At 38.9% G+C, this 20,367-nt stretch overlaps 2 protein-coding genes across 3 annotated transcripts; one reads left to right on the forward strand and one right to left on the reverse strand.

Moving 5' to 3' along the window:
- Positions 1-3,453: 3,453 nt before the first annotated feature.
- nemp1 (nuclear envelope integral membrane protein 1) lies at positions 3,454-10,124 on the forward strand (the record flags this gene model as incomplete). Its single annotated transcript, XM_083919548.1, has 9 exons — positions 3,454-3,565; positions 5,410-5,531; positions 5,804-6,020; positions 6,103-6,175; positions 6,260-6,353; positions 6,663-6,777; positions 7,207-7,432; positions 7,774-7,950; positions 9,787-10,124. 9 exons carry the CDS (start codon positions 3,454-3,456, stop codon positions 9,941-9,943), a joined length of 1,293 nt encoding a protein of 430 aa, XP_083775674.1. The 3' UTR covers positions 9,944-10,124.
- A 2,733-nt stretch (positions 10,125-12,857) lies between these two features.
- Positions 12,858-19,302, reverse strand: ormdl2 (ORMDL sphingolipid biosynthesis regulator 2). Of its 2 annotated transcripts, none has more exons than XM_083919876.1 (4): positions 19,267-19,302; positions 16,103-16,276; positions 15,195-15,346; positions 12,858-13,548 (listed from the first exon to the last, which is right to left on the reverse strand). In XM_083919876.1, exons 2-4 carry the CDS (start codon positions 16,274-16,276, stop codon positions 13,413-13,415), a joined length of 462 nt encoding a protein of 153 aa, XP_083776002.1. In that variant the 5' UTR covers positions 19,267-19,302; the 3' UTR covers positions 12,858-13,412. The 2 variants fall into 2 exon arrangements, with proteins under 2 accessions (XP_083776002.1, XP_083776003.1); XM_083919877.1 differs by lacking the exon at positions 19,267-19,302 and adding an exon at positions 19,082-19,248.
- Between the last annotated feature and the right edge of the window lie 1,065 nt (positions 19,303-20,367).

A 20,367-nucleotide genomic window follows, 5' to 3' on the forward strand; every position in this document is an offset into this window, starting at 1 on the left:
TGAATAACTGTCACACTGAGCAATGCGTTCAAATGACACCCAACATTTCGTCAAAATGCAGGAACCATTTGAACTTTAAGCTCTTATATTGTCAGTGTGCTTTGCTTTCCAGGAAGCCTCATTACTCTCATAATATGTTGTTATAAGATTGAACAAACTGAACTTGTTGCTCAAAGTTATCATATGTTGAAAGTCACAAGTCTGTGAATATTATGGAAGGATTCAATATTTAAAGCTCACATTCAGTCCTGTACGTCACTGTACCAAGTTTATATGAATTAAGAAGATTTTTTGTTAGCAGTGTTTTCAAACTCTAACTCTTTGTGATATGCTCTATAATATCAGTGGGGACCTCTGACTCATGTCTCATTTTTTCTCACATTAATGCTGATAAGCTGAATGAGACTAGTTGAGGTCAACCATTTAGTCTCACTGTATCCTGTACCACGAGCATATCAACAAAACAAACACCTGACCTGAGTAACCCACATCGCTGGGCAAACCTTAATCGACCTATAATATCAGCGTACTGTAAACTTGTCTAGTTCAAGTCATGCTCAGCTGAGCTGGAAATAACATTTCCATTTGACTGGTTCATGAAGTATGAGTGTTATGGTTGGTTGGTTGGTTGGTTACTTTGACACAGCATGAAGGGACACTTTAATCTTCCTGTGAGCTGTGGGACCATAATGATAACGCAGCTGAAATGCAACGTCATGTGGTGAAGCCTTTTGTACCACGTAGGCCTGTAGGTCAGGGCAGTGGCTCAGTGTATAAAAAAGAGTCTACAGCTATGGCAGTAGCTCTGTGGGGCTGTAGTACTTAGGCAGTGGGACTTAGCTACATGCTAACATGCTCACAATGCAACCATTTGTGGCATTTGTAATATTTGACTCTCTGTTGCACGGTGTCATTGTACAAAAGGGAGACCAAGATTATGGTTAGAAGTTCCTCTAGCTGTTGAATCTTTGGCCTGAAGTTGGGGTTAACAGAAGAGCATGTCTGTGGATCACTCACCAGGGAGGAAGACGAGACGTTTGAGTTATAAAACTACTCATGATGAAATTTAGATGTATGTTTGTGCATGTGCAGGGGTGCATACATACATATGTAAGTATGTGTGCATACAATGTGCATTAGTATATGGATTTGTCTCCATCTGTATCTGCTTGTGCATGCATGCCAATTTATGTTAAGGTATTTCTACATTGTTTGCATGTTAGGTTATGTTATGTACATGCACAATATGCCATTCATTTAAAGGAGCTGTACGTGACACTCAGAACATGAATATACTGTGGCAGCAAACACATATTTATGTGTAAAGATATAGTGGAGTAATGGTGGTCCAGCTGCTGTGGCCATGAAAAAAAACGTTGTCATTTCACAAATTCGGGAACAGTCTGTAGCCTCCATGTTTTTTTTTTGTCAATATGAACTCATAAAAGGTTGTTCACTAAAAAAACATGTTCACCATTGTGTCAGCATCACAAAATTCAGCGGGATTCATCCTCTGGGGACCATGAATGTCTGTACAAAGTTTGTCAATCCATCCTAAAGTTATTGAGTGTAGTTTGGTGTATAGTTTATTCGATTTACCTTTTAAATCACACTAATTGTGCATCCCTGCTGTGGCTGTGTGCAGTGCAGTCTGTATGGACATTTCTTTCACAGCATATCTGGGCAAGCATGGACAACTCTGGCAGCCTCTGTGTGCGTGTTGTGTTTTTGTTTTGCTTCATTTTTCATGTCAGTGGGTGTATTGTTTGCGGCTTGTGTGTAGGTATCTCTTGTTTGTGTTTTTGAATACGTACTAAAAGTTAAAAATCAAACAACAGAGTCTATTTGTTTGTCTTTCAAAGCTCTGTCCCCTCAAATTGATGGAATGTCTTTTTACTGTCCTCAAGAGGGCACCACAGGGTTCTGTGCTGGGTCTCCTTATACTTTGCACATAAATGATCTATGGGAGAGTCTATAACAACCCATTAACATGCAGGAGATACAAGTTACAATGGTGTGAGATATTTAAGTTCTGTTTTATGTGTGAAACTGAGAAGAGGTTGTTCGCTGCCAACCTAATGGTGTTATGGATGGTTTTCTCACTGTTCTTTAGAACCTCTGGGCTCTGCCTCTTAATACATGCATGACTTACACCCATCACTGTGTTTTTATAGGACAGATCCTGTGGTAAACCTAGTATAGACAATCTTTTGTAAACCTTTGAGTAGCTTATCCTTGTGCAGCCTTCATATCTCCCCTCGTATTTACTTACTCCACCAATGTCAAACTACAGGTGCCCTTGTTTGTACCAAAGGTACAACTTTGGTAAAAGAGTTTCCATAAGGGTGCTCACTATCTTAAAAATGAACTACAAAAAAACTTATTACTGTCACATTCATTCAGTTTAAACATAAAATCATGGAAATTTGATGGACTGAAATGGACACATGCAGAGGTTTTAATGTTTTAAAGGAAATGTTTGCTGGTATGTTCCATTGCTGTTTACTATACAGCCGGATCAACAACACACATGTGTATACTCTATGGGCAGAGCAACAGTTTCAGAAATATCACCCCACTGGCCTATGCATTTATATTCATGTTTAAAGAAACCACAAAAGTACATCTAAATGTTTTAAAGCCATACATTGACAGGTATGCACTGTATTTGTGGTGAAGCATCAAATCCCCTTTTATTTGAGTTTATTTAGGTTAATTGCCTAAAAAAGTAATATATTTTAAATATAATGTAAAGAATGGTATAACCATAAGTTTATCAAAACAATCCACTGAGAGATTTTGGAAAAACATTACAATATACAAGATTTGAGACATATACTTAACATAATAATAGAGAAAATAATCTGACTATAAATAAATTAATAAAAAGATAATGTTATTAAAAAAATACACAAGAGTAGATTTTTATTTTTAAATCTTTTTTTCTTAGCCTTTTATTTATTCCCCAACAATGGCAACAGTCAAACCGCGTGGTAAACATAAGGCACATACAAAATCAGAAATACCAGGGGATCAGAATATAGCCAGAAAATCATGAATTAGTTTGTAAAAATGTCATAAAGGGTACACAGATTCAGGGTTTTAATAGATTTTTGTTTCCAGAATTTAAATTAATTTTCGAAATTTTTAAATAATGGTTTATGGATTGAATATTTTAATTTATGTATATGAAATGTTGCAAGTACTACTATGAAATGTATAATATAGTATGTAGAAGGATAACAAAATACGCAATACATTTTCATATGTAAGGGAAAACTCAGAAGCAATACACTGAGAAATAAATGTACACATATCTTGCCCAAAACTACACACACACACACTGACGATGACGACATCCAGTGTGACTCTGTGATTGGCTGGACGGCCTGTAACTCAAACCAGGCCTGTCGGAGGCGGAAGGGGCGGGATCTAGCGGACGTTGCTATCATCATGGCGGGATGCATGAAAATTAGAAACGGTTTCGCCTCTGTAAGTGCTAAATTGACGGTTTTCACGTTAGTGCTCATGTGTTTACGCCAAACCTCAGGACACCAGGATGCGGGTAAGAAACCGTGTTAGGCAGCAATAACAGATACTTTAATTAATACGAGACTACGTAAAAGAAGTATCGTTGCTCAGGCTAACTCATGTTAGCTTGTGTTGGTGTCTTGGTGAAGTGAAACTAACAGAAGCTGATGTTTTTAGCCTCGCTCTTAGTCACCGCTGGCTGTCTTGATGTCGGGGAGAGATTTAATGTAATTGTGTCATTTATTTAGCTATTTTGCTGAGAAGGAAACATGTAAAAATCTAAACTTTGCTTGAGGTTAACAAGCCTCAAAAACATGTGCGTCAATAAACAGACATTTTAACTGCACCTGTGTATACAGTAATATTAACACCTGCATTTTATATTTCCACCCTGAAAAAGTCATATGTTAAGCTTTTGATGTCCGTGTATGTTCTTATACTACTCCATGCTATTTCTTTATATGTAATGTCTCCTTGGGTACCTTTTTAAAAGCGCTATATAAATAAAATGTTATTATTCATTTTTACTTTGTGTCAGAGACGATGAATCAACTTTAGATCAAGCTAAAAGTTCGATATCAAAGTTTACATGTACTTATGTGCAGTTAGACATAGATGGGCAGTTTTACACGCACAAACAAAGAAACAAGTAAAGAAATAAATAAGTGTAAGCATAGACATATAAACTTGTATCAGCCCCAGAAGGGACATGTTGTTGTTGTTGTTGTTGTTGTTGCTGCTGCAGAAGTACAAGGACAGCAGTAGTGCAGATAAATAAATAAATAGTAATAATACATAAGATGTATGTAAAACAAAAAAGAGTAGAATAAAATAACTATACTGTAGCACATGCAGACATAAATTACCAGGTAAAGGGACAGTAGTGTGATGCATAGCAGCAGAGTGAGCAAGTCTATTATCAGTATCAGACTGATGATATGATTATGAAACTCACTGGTCACTTTATTTGCTAGAAAGTCGGTGGTGTTGTGTGCTCACAGATGCTCTCCTGCATTCCTCTGTTGGAACCAGTGGATATTTTAGTTCCTGGTGCCTTTCTATCAGCTCCAACCAGTCTGCCCATTCTCCTCTGACATCAACAAGGCATTTGCGCCCACAGAACTGTCTCTCACTGGATATTTTCTCTTTTTGGGACCATTCTCTGTAAACCCTAGAGATGGTTGTGCATGAAAATCCATGTAGATCAGCAGTTTCTGAAATACTCAGAGCAGCCCGTCTGGCACCAACAACCATGCCACATTCAAAGTCACTTAAATCACCTTTCTTCCCCGTTCTGATGCTCGCTTTGAGCTGCAGCAGATAGTCTTCACCATGGCTACATGCCTTAATGCATTGAGTTGCTGCCATGTGATTGGCTGATTAGAAATTTGTGTTACTGAGCAGTTGGACAGGTGCACCTAATAAAGTGGCCGGTGAGTGTATAATATAAGATGCAAGGACCTATAAAACAATACAGATGAGCGATGTAGGTGTAAATATTCTCTAAGGCACCACATGAGCTTTAAAAATTATTTGCAGCTGACAGTAGTCCCCAACAAAAGCACTATGCATTCATAGTTGAGTAATGTTTGCTGTCCACTACAGTGCACAACTGTCTTAGGAAATTTTATTAGGAAAAGATTTTCAGAAGTACATGGGGCTGAGTGCCAAAGACAGGGTACGGAAGTCAGGAAGTGTTGAGGGGCGGACTACTGCAGTGTTGTTACTTTTGGTCTTTTATTGATATTTAAAAAAAAATGCACAATACTAGCAGTGTTATCTTTCAACTGCTTGACTTAAGATATTTGTTGTTCGTGTTTCTCTTACAGTTAACAGCCTAACTTCTATTAAATGCCTGTCTCTGCCCATCAAACGCAGGTAACAAACATCCAATAACGGATCTCCGTGATGGAGAGGAGTACATCATGTCAGGGCCCAACCTGTTCTGTTACAAAAACTCTGTCGTGCCAACTTGGAGGCAAACATGGACAAGAATTCAGGCAAGTTACATTAATGGTGCCCTTTTTCAATCATAAAATAATTAGATAATGTGAAAGAGTGCTATTATCAAAACTGTTGTTTGGTTTTAAAGCTTACATGTGTTGTGATCCTAAACATAAAAAAATAGAAGCCTCTTCTTTAAATTTGTCAGAGATGGATTACTTGTCAAAGTCATTGTTAACAAGGGTTGTATCTTACAGAAGTTTAGTCTAACAATTACTATGGCGATACTCAGTTGATAACGTCCATGATAACTGAAGCTTTCTGACAGGTCAAAGTGTGGAGTTCAAACGTGTTCAAGGTGGAAACTGTGGCGGGCGAGGAGGAGCTGGAGGAACTGGAGCGCTTTAGTGTCTGGGGCTGGTTTCAGAGCTTGTTACGTGAGCGGCACAATGAAACCACCATTAATGTCAATCTGTTCAACACGAAGCTGTGCTTCAAGGTCGATCCTGCTGATAAAACAAAGTTCATTGTCAAGCCCCAACGCAGTAAGTGGAAGACAACAACAATTAATTTGCTGGTTATTGGCAGAGATGACATGGTCAACACAATGTTCTTTTTTCCATGCAGAGTTTGATATCTATCTGTTTTTGGTGTTCCTCGCTGGAGCGTTGTTGTTCACCTTTGCAGGATCACTCAGCAGGTCATTATTCTTACTCATGTTGCATTGTTAGGATTTAACAGGATTATGACATGTTATTAACTCTTCTTTCTCACTCAAATGAAGGAGTCAAGTTTTCTTCTACTCTGCTGGTATGAGCACAGGCATGATTGCCTCTCTCATCATCCTCTTTTTCATTTTAGCGCGCTTTTTGCCTAAGGTAAAGAATTTTATTGCCCTCAAATATGCATGCTTTTAAATCACTTTGAGCTAAAGTTGTCATGATACCAAAATCTTAAATATCGATACAATGCTATTATAAGTTTCAATAATGTGTTTGTTTGATCAAAAATCGTATTGTTGATTTGTCTTTTTAATAGCTTCAATACTTTCAATACTGTCGATTGGAAAACTAACTGAGATTCAATCGTTTGAAGCACATGGTATCAAAAATGTATCAATTCTTCTGACAATCTTTCTCTGCCTTTATACTGAATAACTGTATCGTTGGTGTTTGCTGTCACCGCAGAAAAGCCCTTTTTATGTCTTGATTGTTGGCGGCTGGTCGTTTTCTGTGTACGCCATCCAGCTTGTCTGCAGGAACCTCGGCGTAATTCTGCAAGAACACTGGAACGTGGCATTAGGTACATTCACTTTAGTTAACACAAAATGTGTAGATACTTTATCAGATAGTGACTTCTGGTGTGAAACATCAGACCAAAGCTTTTTAAATGGTTATTTTTAGACCAGTGAGCATGTTAGTTAAGCATCCCCTATATTTGACCTCTTGAGAATCATCTTTTTTAAGTGAACAAGCGTCTGTTAAAGTTCTCACAAAGATACGTCTCCTACCTTTGTTTTCTGCTTATGTATGTATGCTTCAATCTACATACAATACACCTTCTGTCCCACTTTTTGCCCTGTGATTTAATAATAATAATAATTATGATAATGCAATTTGAATCAAGGACCAAAATACAATATATATGTGTGGATGCAGGCCAGAAAAAACATTTTTGGTTAGTTCTTCTTAAACACTGTAAGTCAATATATCTTTTGTTATTTTTTGTCAGGTTATGTAGCAGTGGTGGGATTCATCACTTTTGCCGTGTGTTACCGTTACGGTCCTCTTGTGGATGAGAAGAGCATTAACATCTTGTCGTGGACACTGCAGCTTTTTGGCCTGCTCCTGATTTATTTTGGGATCCAAATTCGGCAAGTTGCCTTTGCCATCATCGTGGCAGCTGTGTTTTCCAAATATCTGGAGTACCCCATCCATCTGACAGTTGCTGCATGGAGGTGGGTGTTCATAATGCTGACAGAAGGTGGCGTAAGAGAACAGTAATATATTCATCTTTTAAAACGGCTCATATGGTGTTTCTGTTATCTTGTGCAGTGTAATGCAGCTCTGTGGCTGTAAACAAGTGTCACATTTATTACCAACAAGATCTCCTTTTGTCATTGTATGTACAGGGGTTTTTGATTTGATAATGTCTATGTTTGGAAAGTCTCGCATGATGTCTGTTTATTCCTGATATATAACAGCCTGTGGCATATTGCATTTGCCTGTTAGAACCAGTAGTCATAGTAATTTCTGACAATTAAGATTTTCCCTATTAAGCATTTGCCATGTTGTGCAGGAAAATCAAAGGGTGCGTTCACTGGAAGCCGGAGCCACTTCGCCTGTTGACTGAGGAGGAGTATCAGAAGCAGGGCGAGGAAGAGACTCTGCGCGCTCTGGAGGACCTGAGGAAGCTCTGCAACAGCCCAGAGTTCAGCCCGTGGAAGACGGTGTCCAGGCTTCAGTCCCCGAAAAGGTGCCTATTGTGTGTTCTGATCCTTAGTATATAATTATTAAAACACATGCTGTCTCCCAGGGATGATTTATTGATTTTGATTGATTTTCACCTTATTGGAGTAATTAATAGAGAGGTGATACTTGCTGTTTTTATTTTTATTATGTTTTCGTTTGTCCTTCCATCCGTCCGTCCGTCTGTCTGTACATGGGGGATTTTCCTCATATTTGGCACAGATGTCCACCTGGACTTGAGAATGAACTGAGTAGATTTTAAAGGTCAAAGGTCAAGGTCAATGCAGCATCATAATGTTTCTGGCCATTATTAAAATGGCATAACTCAGGAACAGAAGGAGACATTTGATCGGATACTGAATTGGTGACAATCTTGAAACTGTGGTGATTGTTTGAATCTTCTCTGCTGCCAGGTTGAAGATGTGTGTGAAGCATCCATGTTTCACCAAAAAAAAATACACTTAATACCTTTTATTCAATTCCTATAAAGTCTTCACTACATGGTTTGAAAGTCTGGATTGACATGGATTTAAACTTCATCTTAACTGTTGCTGGTGGAGGCATACAACCGCAGTGTGGTTATTCTATTTATTTTTTTACAGTGACTGATTAACTATCTCTTGCAAGTTGTCTGCATGTTTAATTGAGGTATAAAAATATGAATCTATCCAAAATAAATGTTAAAATACTTTATGCCTTTTACTGAAGTGTGCCAAAATATCCCCTGCAAATATAAGTGCATGTGCAGTATGGCCCAATCCCAATTTCATCCTTGAACCTACCCCTTCATTTTGTTTATTTTTTGGGATTGAGGGTTAATGGTCATTCAGAAAATTCACAGAATGCTTTGTAAACTGAGGCGGCGTAACATGCAATATATATAGCTTAATATATCGCAATATACCTTTGCAAATAATCTTGCTCTTCTTTTTTTAGGAATGTGTAGTTAGATCGTTATAACAAGCATTGTGCATGACTTGTTGTTATTGGGTCGCCAATCAGCAGAGTAAAATGCATCACTAGCTATAATATGTGAATTAAAAGTGATGTGCTTTAATAGTAAAATAAATAAGTTTCATAAACATTTCAATCAGTAGTTTATAAATGTAGATGGCAAATTTGTATTTTTGTAAGTTTGAGTTAACCTGACTCTCGCCAGATGACTTAGCTGCACTCAACCATGTGGGATCGCTCGACAGCCGAGTGATTTCAGGGTCCACAAAAAATAGTCTGACCAATCAGGACCCCTGGGCGGAGTTTTATAGATGTGACGTAGCAGAGAAACGACTGTGGCGGCTCACATCGAGGAAGCAGACGTCAACATGGATGCTGCTACTTCATCCATGTTGTCCAATCTAATGAAAATGTATTTTTTAAAAGAACACCAAAAGGCTTTTGTCGGTGGAAACCATGTCGCCTGTTCTGTTTGGTTTTTCCCTGCGTCACTCATCAGCGTCAGGGGCTGGTTTCGATGTGAGTGGTTGAAGTAGCACGTCAATAAAGATGACGGACAAGTGATTTATCCAATCATATGCAAGGGTTTTTGATAAGGCCCAGCCTCCTGAAATCGCAAAGCGGAACGTTTTCCTCGCTCACCTGGCGTTCGATGACTGATGTCTGGCTACTGATAACGAGTGGTGTCCCGTTTCCTAGGTAAAGATTTCAGTCCTTGCTGTGGCTCCGTTCTGAAGGACCACTACCCAGTCGAGGGCATTCCAAAACTAGGTGTAGAGCGAAGGGAAGGGAATTGGGAATGGGCCTATGTAGGTACTCTTTAATAAAAGTACATGTTTTTTCTGAATGACACTGATACTGTTGCTGATATTGTCACTTTAATCCACAGGTTTGCTGATTTCATTGAAGGTTCACCTCACTTGCTGTCAAATGAGGTTTCGGTCCACGTGCAGGAATACGGTTTTGGAGGAACTTTCTTTGAGGAGGAATTTTTTGACACAGATGACGAGGAAGATGAAATAAAGCCTATGTTTGAACCGCAGTGAGACGGCACTGTGCTCAGAGACGTATGAAAGTAGAGACAATTGTATTATTGCCTTTCAGAAAGGTTGCCGGACAGCAGCTCTCCGTGACGGACCCGACTGACTCCTGAGCGATTACTGTGGAGGCTGGATTAAGAAATAAAAAGAAACCTGCAACAACAACAAAAAAATCACCAACAGTCACAGGTAGAACAGCGTGGTCAGATCTGTCATCGGCAATAAGAAATGCAAGGTAATGTAGTTTAAAAGAATGTGCGCTGAAGCCAGATCTCTTCTTTTTCGGGGGGAACAAAGGCTTCTGTTAAAATTGAGGTTACAAATAAATAGATTGGGACCTTTTTTTGGAGGTCAAAGCAATTCAGCTTTTTACTGTTTGAAGGTAGTTTGTGTTGTCTGGCTTAGAAAAGGTTTTTAGTTTTCAAAACGTTGTGTTCACAGCCTGTACAGTTCACCATTAATCGTGTGATTACTTTCTCACCTCTGTTGTTGTAGTTTGGTTAGTTTGTGTTTCACAGTTTTCATTTTAATGGACATAATTCAGAGGAAGTGTCCCCAAAGTATTTTGAATAAAAAAATATATTTTAATTCTGCTTTAACATCATTGTATGAGATTATTAGGACTAAAAGATGCTCATGTTACTTAATTGTCCAAATGGCTTTTGGTAATGATGTGATGCGTTTCAGCCAAAACACTGGGGTTTTTTTTTTCATAGTGGGTGCACATATGATTTATTCAGTGGTGGAAAGTAACAAAGTGTGTTTAATCAAGTACTGAACTTGAGTGCATTCACTTTCTACTTCAGCTGTATGCAACTTCATGTTTCATGAAAATCAGACCAGTATTTTTTACTTAAACCTGCTGACAGACAAACCAAACCGTGGCAAAATAATAATAATATTCCATAAATTAGACTGATATGGGCTATTCTGCTGCCCAAAGACTACTTTTTCTTTTGATACTTTATAACTAGAAATGTTCCTAAGAATAATTTAAAACATTTGGCGATTACTGTATTCCTATTTTCATTTACAGCTGCAACCCATTTCAATTTTCTATTACCGGTAATTAATCCATATAATATTACGATGGTGTCTTAAAAATTGTTTTGGTTCAAAAATGATCTACGGTGCGGTCCAATATTTTGAATTTATTATTTATATATTTTAAATGGACGTTGGACCATCTTTGTCCAAAACAAACTGGCTCAACACCCTAAGCTATTCATTGCACATATGTTTAAAACAGATAATGCCTGCGGTTGATTAATTTGGGGCACATTTGTTTGATTAATTAGTCAGTTATTTTTTCCTAGCAGCATACATTTAAAAAGGCACAACACCTGGACACCATATATAGATAACGCACCCTCTCCCCCACATATCCCCAGAACAACATATAGACAGCACGCAGCCATTATCTACATATTTTGGTGAGCGTTGTGATCACTGAGGGGACAAAACTTCTTTAAAAATTATCTTTCCTCCAGTTTCACAGCCTATATGTGTGGCCAGATGGGAGGAAAGTGAAGTGTGGGTTCAGGGGGTGATCGGGCTACTGACTATCACACGGGCCGGGCGTATGTACATGAGGATTGGTTGGATGATGCTTTTGTAGAGGAGTAAAAGTAGGTGGGGTGCCACAGATGGTGATTTCAGTTTGCGTATGATGTAGAGTCTTTGATGTGCAGTGAGTAATAAGTGAATCATTGTTAATGTTTTTGGTGAACGTCTTATCTGATCAACTAGTCGATAGATTCCAGCGCGTATTAATGAAATGACCAGTGAAGGAAGATGAACATGAATCTGTGGAATTCCCACTTCACAAACAGCAGAGGGCTGAACTGAATCATTACCCAGCATCTGCAGATGCTGCATTTGATTAAAAATGACACGGAAAACAGTTTGAATTGACATACTTGGAAAATGAGTCACTCAAAGTCAGCATTATGAATGGCATCTTTTAAAATGAAAGTATTTTACTGTAACACCCCCCGACCTTTCGCATATCGTCACTTTACCTCTGGTATCTCCTTTGGTATCTCTTCCCATATAATTCTCTTTTAAATGTTAAAAAGTTGACTTGCATACACTTGAACGGCATGTCCTGTGCACTAAATGTACTGAGTTTAAGATACACAGCATATCGAGCACTTCATCAAATTTTCACATTAAATTGAAAGCATAACTGGGAGAAAACTGCCATGTTCACAACCAAAACTTGCTGTTGAAGTGAGATAGTGTTATCTTACACCGGGTAGTTTTTAAGTGTATATTGCAGAAAAAACGTGTACTTACTGATCCTTTTCTCTCCCACTCTAGTTTCACTGAGCCATATCTGATGACATTTAGCCCAGCTGCCCTCTGCATCACACCACTGGCCTCTTACATTAATGTGAATGATCTCACAGCAGGGATCACCCCCAATAACTGTTCCAAATGCAAATAACACTCAGATTACAACATGTATGAAACGGCTGATACAGCTGGCATTATCGGCTGTGTTTCCCAGGATCAGGTTGGCATACTCAACAGATATCACATTAACATGCTGCTGCATTTCCTGTGACTTACTTCCCCAAAATAATGCATCAATAGGGAAACCTCACTGCAATGCAAACATGACCACATTGCATGCGGAGGGGGGGGGGGGGGGGGAATCCCTTGGATATAGGAGTATATTGCACGCGGTGTGACAGCTTGGGGGCTTCATGTAAAGTGTCTGGACTTCCCCACAGATTGCAAACTGGACCACAATCGGTGAATTGATTCTTGCAAACCTACACACAAAATGAATTAGCATTTTTTTTTACCATGTGGAATAGATTAAAGACGACCATGTGAGCACACTGTAGCTCTCTCTGCTTACTTTATAAGCAGGAAAAGACACAGCTTTTAAAGAAAACACTAAATTACATGATTATGTGCGCAATAGCAAGACTGCAGTGTTTATTGTAGCTGTGTAAATGCATGCTGGATGTGAATCCTTCATAGTAAATCAAGAAAAAAGCACTAAAGAGAACGAAAACTTGCAAGTGTCATTTCGATCTGAACCACACTGCAATAGAAGATTAATTCACATTTATGACGACAACTGGACAGAATTACAGACGTGCAGCCAGTGCAGTTTGTAACAGAAATCATCTGACATAGACAGTTAATGAATTAATGTCACATTCAAAAGCAGTGCAGTGCAGCAAAATTGCTCTTTCTTGAAGCCAAAGTGTCTTTGACAAACATACATCAGGAATGTCAGTAAAGAAAAAATTACTTTCATAAAACAGCAGCAGTGCATTTACTCTTTCTCAGGCTGCAAGAGGCAGCACAAACTGCAACTCTCATATCACCCCCACACAGTCTGTACAGTTTAGGCGTAACCAACGGGTTCTCTTCTCAAAAACATAAAATAGTTCAGCAGAAACAGAAAAGCTGAGTCCAGCGTTGGTGGTTAAAATCCAGTGTTCAGTCTGTTCTGTCAGTATTTGTTGATTCCAAATATCCGTACTCCGTGAAATTGAGGCAACTTTGGGAGGAGGACACTGAGCAGGGAGCTTGTGTTGACTAGGAAATGCGTGGGATCGTATTTTGTGTAGAAACTGGCAAGAATATACCTGCAGAAGAGAAGAGTAGTGTCAATTAGGTCGTTGCAGCAGTACAGTAGAAACAACAGAAATAAATACAGCTGGTTGTGTTTATAGTAACAAAACATAAGAGGTACATCAACTTAAATGGAATACAATAAAAATAGCAACTATACAAGAGTATTTGAAACAGGTCCATGTAAAGAGTGCACACCAGACCAGGCTAACACCGTTCCTCATCAGCATAAACATTTATAGTGAAGCACCAAAAACATACAAGGCAAACACTCTCAAATACGTAATCAAACATTTTAAATATGCTCCACATCTAACCATACAAGTGTCAACCCACAGGGTAAGATTTTATTCTGCATGATGAAGAATTTATTGAGTAATTTTAGCGAGAATTATCAAATCTTTTTATGTTTCTGTTCCATTAAATATGTCCTGTTGAGGTTTTTTTTCTGAAAAAAAACAAAACAAAAGCTATGTTGACGTTTAGTGTCGTGTGAATCCTTGAGGTTTAGAAAGCGCGCTAAACAAACTTGCAAACCTGTTTCTCTTGAATTTGAAACCTGCATTGTTTACATCCATGTTGACTAGCCAGCCATACTCTTCCCTGTCTTTGCAGGATCATTGCAGCATATCTTAGCACTATTACTGCCACCTGTAGATCGAACCATTAGTGTCACTTCACCAATGTACACGCGCATGTGCGGCCATGTATGCATGAAAGAGAGAGACAGAAAGGAGACCCACTCATAGCAAAGCTGTTCCTAGAGGCTGAGAACTCCACAGGTTTCCTTTAGGTGCATCAACTTAAAAACTCCCTTTTAGCTGAAAAAATGTGATTGTTTCTGCACTCAGGTGCTCCGGTAACAAAGTTGTCATTGACTAAGAGTCAGCATGGCAACATGATCACAATAACAACCTAAAGATGCTAATTAGGATTATCAACGTTCAAACATTCACAATAAGTTAATTATGGTGAATTTCCATGATTGTTAATATCCTCACGAGCAACTTGACCGGCAAGATGACTGCAGTTTACTACAGTTTTTAACTGTAACATTAATTTGGCCACAGCCCATTAATAACAGTTCAAGTCAAGTAGAATATATTTCATTTTAAAGAAATCAATCTTCTCATTTGCTGTAGCCCATTAGAAGAAGCAGCAGAAATTGAAAGTGTCTGTTGCGTGTACAGTTAACATCACTGTGCATGTATCAACAACAGCATAGTTTGACCATTAAACAGGCTGCATCCGTTTGGAAATGACCATCTACAGCATTCCACTGGGCTTCTCTTTAAACTCTGCAATTTTCTTATGACCTTATTTAAGATAGTTTGATTTGTTTTTCACTGACAAAGATGAGTGTGATGCATTAAAAATGACAAAATGTAACGTAAAGTGATTCTAGTATGTTTCAGCGCCTTTAAGAGTTTTAAGCATATTTATCGGGACAATTTTGTGAATCGCAATTGTTTTGGCCAGGATAATCGTTACATGAAATCATAGCAGCCTGTGCCTGATGCTGCTTATAAATGATCTGTGTGTGTGATAAAAGCCCAACATTGTTCCCAGATGGTTTAACTACATGCTATTTCAGCCACCATGATAAAAGAGAAAGTGCAAACTGTCCAGCTCTGCGGAATACTTTTCTATCTATACTTACAGAACAATTGGTGAGATGGTGAGGAATTTGCGTGAAGATGTGAACTGGACACCGTAGTCCATCTGTTCCCAGTGTGTGAGCAGACGAGCTTTGCCTTGGTCTGGTGTCTCAAAGGGAGTGCCCTTCACTGTGTGTAGAAACAGGTACATCACCTGCAGAGGACAAACCACACAGAAGAGACACACAACTGCTTATTAGCCACAAAGTCAACAAGTGATGTTCAAAATTTCCGCTGTACAACAGAATCATGGGCTGTCTTGAAGAGGATATTTACTCAAACTCTCTAATCAACAACAGCAAATATGCCTTGTTTATTTCATTTATAAAATGCAGCTGTACTGTGTGAATTTACTTCATATCCAATGACAAATACTCAGTATTTTTACATTTTATTCAGAATCAGAAGTTCTTTAATAATCCCAGGGGGAAATTATTTAGGAACTTCAAAGCAAAATATAAACTCAAAATATTTGAGTTAATGTGCTTGTTATTATCAGTTTAAATGATTTAATTGTGCATCACGGTATCTCAAAATATCTAATTTCATCACAATAACACAGAATAAAATGATTTGCAGAGCTTCCTGCCCGTCATCTGTCGCTCTGTTTCACTTGCTGTTCATGCTGCGTTCGAGTGCCATGGGAAGTCTGAAGTTTCGGACCTCCAACTAGGCAAAGTGCAATGGAATGCCTGTCAAAGTGAAACCTCCTACTAGCAAATTCGGGGTAGATCAACCTACCGCAAATTCAATAGTAAGAGATTCCAATGGCACTGGAACGCAGCATTTCTCTCACACCGCATGTGTCGGGGGAGAAGGGAGCACCAGAGGTCAGGCAGGAGGAAGAGGGTGGGACTTGGAGAGAAGTGCTGTGAGACGTGCAAGAATGGCAAGAATTGCTTTAACTGACCAGGTTGTGGATGACGTTGGTGAGGGTCCAGACGAGCGGCACCGTGAAGAAAGGAATGCTGAGCAGGACGATGTGCAACACGACTGTCAGCAGCAGGTAAGTGAGCCATATTCCTCTGCTGTTCATCACCCTCGTGTTGGGGTTCACCTCGCTGTGAGCTACGCCCACATTCATCTGCAATACACAGGAGAGACCAAATGTAAGAGTTTAAGATGCTGAAAACAAGCGTCTGTTGTTTCAAGAGGCACCAACAAACCTCTCATCACCCAGGACTCCAGATATCCAGCTTCTCAAACAACCTGAGTCTTAGATTTATGCTAAAGGTGCTAGTAGTGATGGAGCTGCTCTCAATCAACATTTGTTGTGTAATTTCAACAACGCTGAACTCTGCTTACAAAAGGCACCACCAAACAATGTCGTTGTGCAAAATGTACAATAGTTATCATCATCACACAGCAGATTCATTTTATGTTTACGTGTTCTTCTTTTCAGTGTTTAGAGGTAAATTATATGCACTTCTTTAAACTGTCACATGATTCATCGAAAGGAACAAGAGCTGCAACTAACAATTAGTTTTTATTATTGATTATTCTAACCATGGTTTTCTTCTTTAAAGCTCTAGCTTTCTCCAAGCAATGGTCCAAAACAATGGTCAAAGTCATATATTTTTTTACAATGACATAAAACAAAATGTTAAAAACCATTTAAATAGGCCCATCACAATTTCCTAAAGCCCAAGTGGATGTCATCAAATGTTGTGTCTGCACTGTCGAGAAGCTGGAATGTTTGCTGATCAATAATAAGTTTGACAAAGATAAGCTAATCAATTAGTTGATAAAAACTAATGTACGCACATGTGTTTATTACTACAGAGCCCTTAGAGCCCTGAGGTGATGTATTTTTATAAATCTATCATTTTTTTCAGGATTTTAGGGGCTCCAGTGTCTTTGAAAATTGATTTTTTTTAAACGGTTCTTATCGAACTAGATTTCACTATGAATTAAACCGTAAATGAAAGATGCTATTTTAATTTAGAAGTAGTTTTAAGTACAACTACTACTAACCATATATTTTATTTTTGCCGCCTTTCAAGACACCCCTTCCAAAACATTAATAAAAGCAAATAAAAATGACACAACAAATGTATCAATAGTTAATCAAATAGTAAGTAAAATCAAGGTGTTCAACTAGCTAAAAACACTTAAGTCAATAAACTCAAGGTGGATATGAAGAAAGTTATGTGTGGTATGCTAATCTGAACAGATGTAAGTAAGAACAGATTAGACCTACTTTGCAACTGTTAGATTTGTCATTGATCGATAAGTCGCTCACCAAAAATCATTTCTATACTCCTTTAATTGGTCAAACATCATAGTTCATTTTTTTCAAATGTGAGAATCTGCTTACTTTATATCATTGTACGTTAAATATTCTGGGGTTTGGGGCATTGTAAGCGACATGTTTCACTGTTGTATGGTGTAAAACAGGGGTCTTCAACATTTCTAGGCTACAGACCCCTCAGCTGAAAGAAGGGCGAAGCAGGGACCCTGCTAGACAAATATTGTATTAAATGAGATGCATATTAAACTGGGTCTAACAGCTAGGCGGCTTAAAGCCTATACAAACAGCTTTGTGTGTACTAAGTGACTACCTTAGTGACTACCTTAATGGCTACCTTAGTGACTACCTTAATGACTACCTTAGTGGCTATCTTAATGACTACCTTAGTAGCTACCTAAATGACTACCTTAGTAGCTACCTAAATGACTACCTTAGTGGCTACCTTAGTGACTAATTCAGTGGCTACCTTAGTGACTACTATAGTAGCTATCGACGACCTTAGTGGCTACCCAAGTGACTACCTAAGTGACTACCTTAGTGGCTACCTTAGTGACTAATTCAATGGCTACCTTAGTGACTACCTTAGTAACTACCTTAGTGACTACCTCAGTGGCTACCTAAGTGGCTACCTAAGTGACTACCTAAGTGACTACCTTAGTGGCTACCTAAGTGACTACCTCAATGACTAATTCAATGGCTAACTTAGTGACTACCTGGCTAATATAGGGACTGTCAGAGTGCATGTCTTAGTGGCTAATTCAGTGGCTACCTTGCCTGTCCGGCTGTTCAGTCATGACATAACACTCTTTCAAAATATGATAACCGGGTCCAAACCTCGTATTTCTACAATGCGGCAATGCTGTGTTCCCCGTTGTTTGAACAGATCTGAGTTTTTAAAACAACAACGTAACTGTCATTTTAACTTTCTTATGGATGAAAAGGTGTCTTATTGACGTTAGAGGTGATCGTAATTGTTCATATGTACTGTCGTTGTTTTGTTTTTTAACGTAGCGTTTGGACCTGGAAATCGTATTCTGAAAGGGTGTTACATCTGACTTAACAGCCGGATAGACCTTTTCAACGGAATTCCATTGCTCTGCAACAGCCTCGGTCCTTGTTAACTTCCTGTCAGCTGATGTCATTCACATACACTGCAACAGGAAATAAACTAGGACTGTTTTGGAATGTGTATGTTTACATCTTTGAAGCCAGTAAGCCTATCATCAAGGTTGTGTAAATGTATTTATTTAATTTTCCGCATTAACGTTTATGTATGTTTTCTGTCATAATTTGGAAAAAAAAACCCACACATACTGGAAAAAGTATTAAACAATTTGGTTGGTCGCCCCTCTGATTGTAAACGATTAATCGAGGGAAGAAACCCCGCCCGTCTGAAATGTTGTAGGTGATCTAAACAGGCGCGTCCTCTCTCAGGCTCCCCCCTCCATCACTCAGCTACTCCTAGCAGCAACAGACACTCAAATCGGCGCTTAAAAAGCAATAAAGAAGCAGCAATACCGTTTAAATCTGAAACATTATACCAAAACATAAGAGTAACGGTTCACAAAAAGCCCATATTGTTTAACTTTCGCGTCAACCGTTGACGTTAGATGACATCACGTTCGAATGCTGGCTAACCGTTTAGCTGCTAATCCACAGGTTGACATGCTGACGTCAGCTCAAAGTTAACGTTCATCCGGGTGTAACGGCTGTGGGTCCGCGCTAAAAGGGGTTACACGCGCGTGTTAAATCGAGACTAATCGGCCTCTCCCACGCAGCACGGCGAGGTTTAAAACTTTAGATTTCAACGGAGTCAACTTTACCTTCCTGTGTTGTCGTAGCTCACCAGGAAATCCCTTGCTTTTGCTTTAACCCCGCCCTAAGTGAGGCTTGGGGCTGGCTCCTCTGCAGCAGCAGCAGCGGCTGAAGCTCAGCCGGTGACCTCCTGTCTTCATCAGCTGCACTTGGTAACAGGCAGTGGAGTAAAGTACCCAAAGTACTTTTACTCAAGTACGTTACTGTACTTTAGTACTTAAGTGAGGTTCATATGACCATCTCAAAGATGTAAACAAACATTCCAAAACAGTGTTGTATGGACACAGTGGAAAGAACTAAAATAACATATCTGGTGATCTTCTGTAGTTTTTGTAATCATGCATCTTACTAAATAAGTGTTGTCAAAGCCTGATCTAGATTCCCCATGTACCACAGGGCTCCATTGTCTAAAAACTATTAAACCACATGATGAGCCACGCTGTTGCACTGGGTGACATGTTACATCATTAGGGTCTCATGGTCTCATGTTTTACCCGAGTGTTTCCATTTTATACCACATATTTGCACCACTCAAATATAATGTCAACAAAGCTGAATGCTACGTTACTGTGTGTGTGTGTCATAACCTAGTTAAAAGTAAACTTAAAACTTTCCTTTTTGATAAAGCTTACAGCTAGGGCTTACGATGAGACTTTATTCTGCTTAATTATGCTGCTATAGGCCTAGTCTGCCGGGGGATAATACTTTTCCTGATACTCTGAGCTTCTCTCCTCTCTGTCTGTATCATTCATGTCTCATCAATGCATGTTACTAATTCAGCTTCTTCGCCGGAGCTGTTTGTGCTTTGTCGTCTCGCAGGTCTCTGCTGATCGTGGTGGTGCTTGTTGCCGTGGTCCTACATGACGCTTCCTGCTGCTATTATCACTGTTACTCATATATACTAGCACTAGTTTAATAAACTATAAAATTTGTAGCTGTATCGTAGCTGCTATTGCCACTACTCATCGTTGATCATGTTTGCCACCATAATTATTATCATTTTCATATTCTGTCACCTTTTCATATTCTGCTGTGCTTGTTTCTACTATTCTGTTGTATTAACTGCCTTAACATATACGTTATATTCACATTACTATAAATATTATAGT

Source organism: Echiichthys vipera (genome assembly GCF_963691815.1).
Source record: "Echiichthys vipera genome assembly, chromosome: 9".
Classification (NCBI taxonomy): Eukaryota; Metazoa; Chordata; class Actinopteri; order Perciformes; family Trachinidae; genus Echiichthys; species Echiichthys vipera.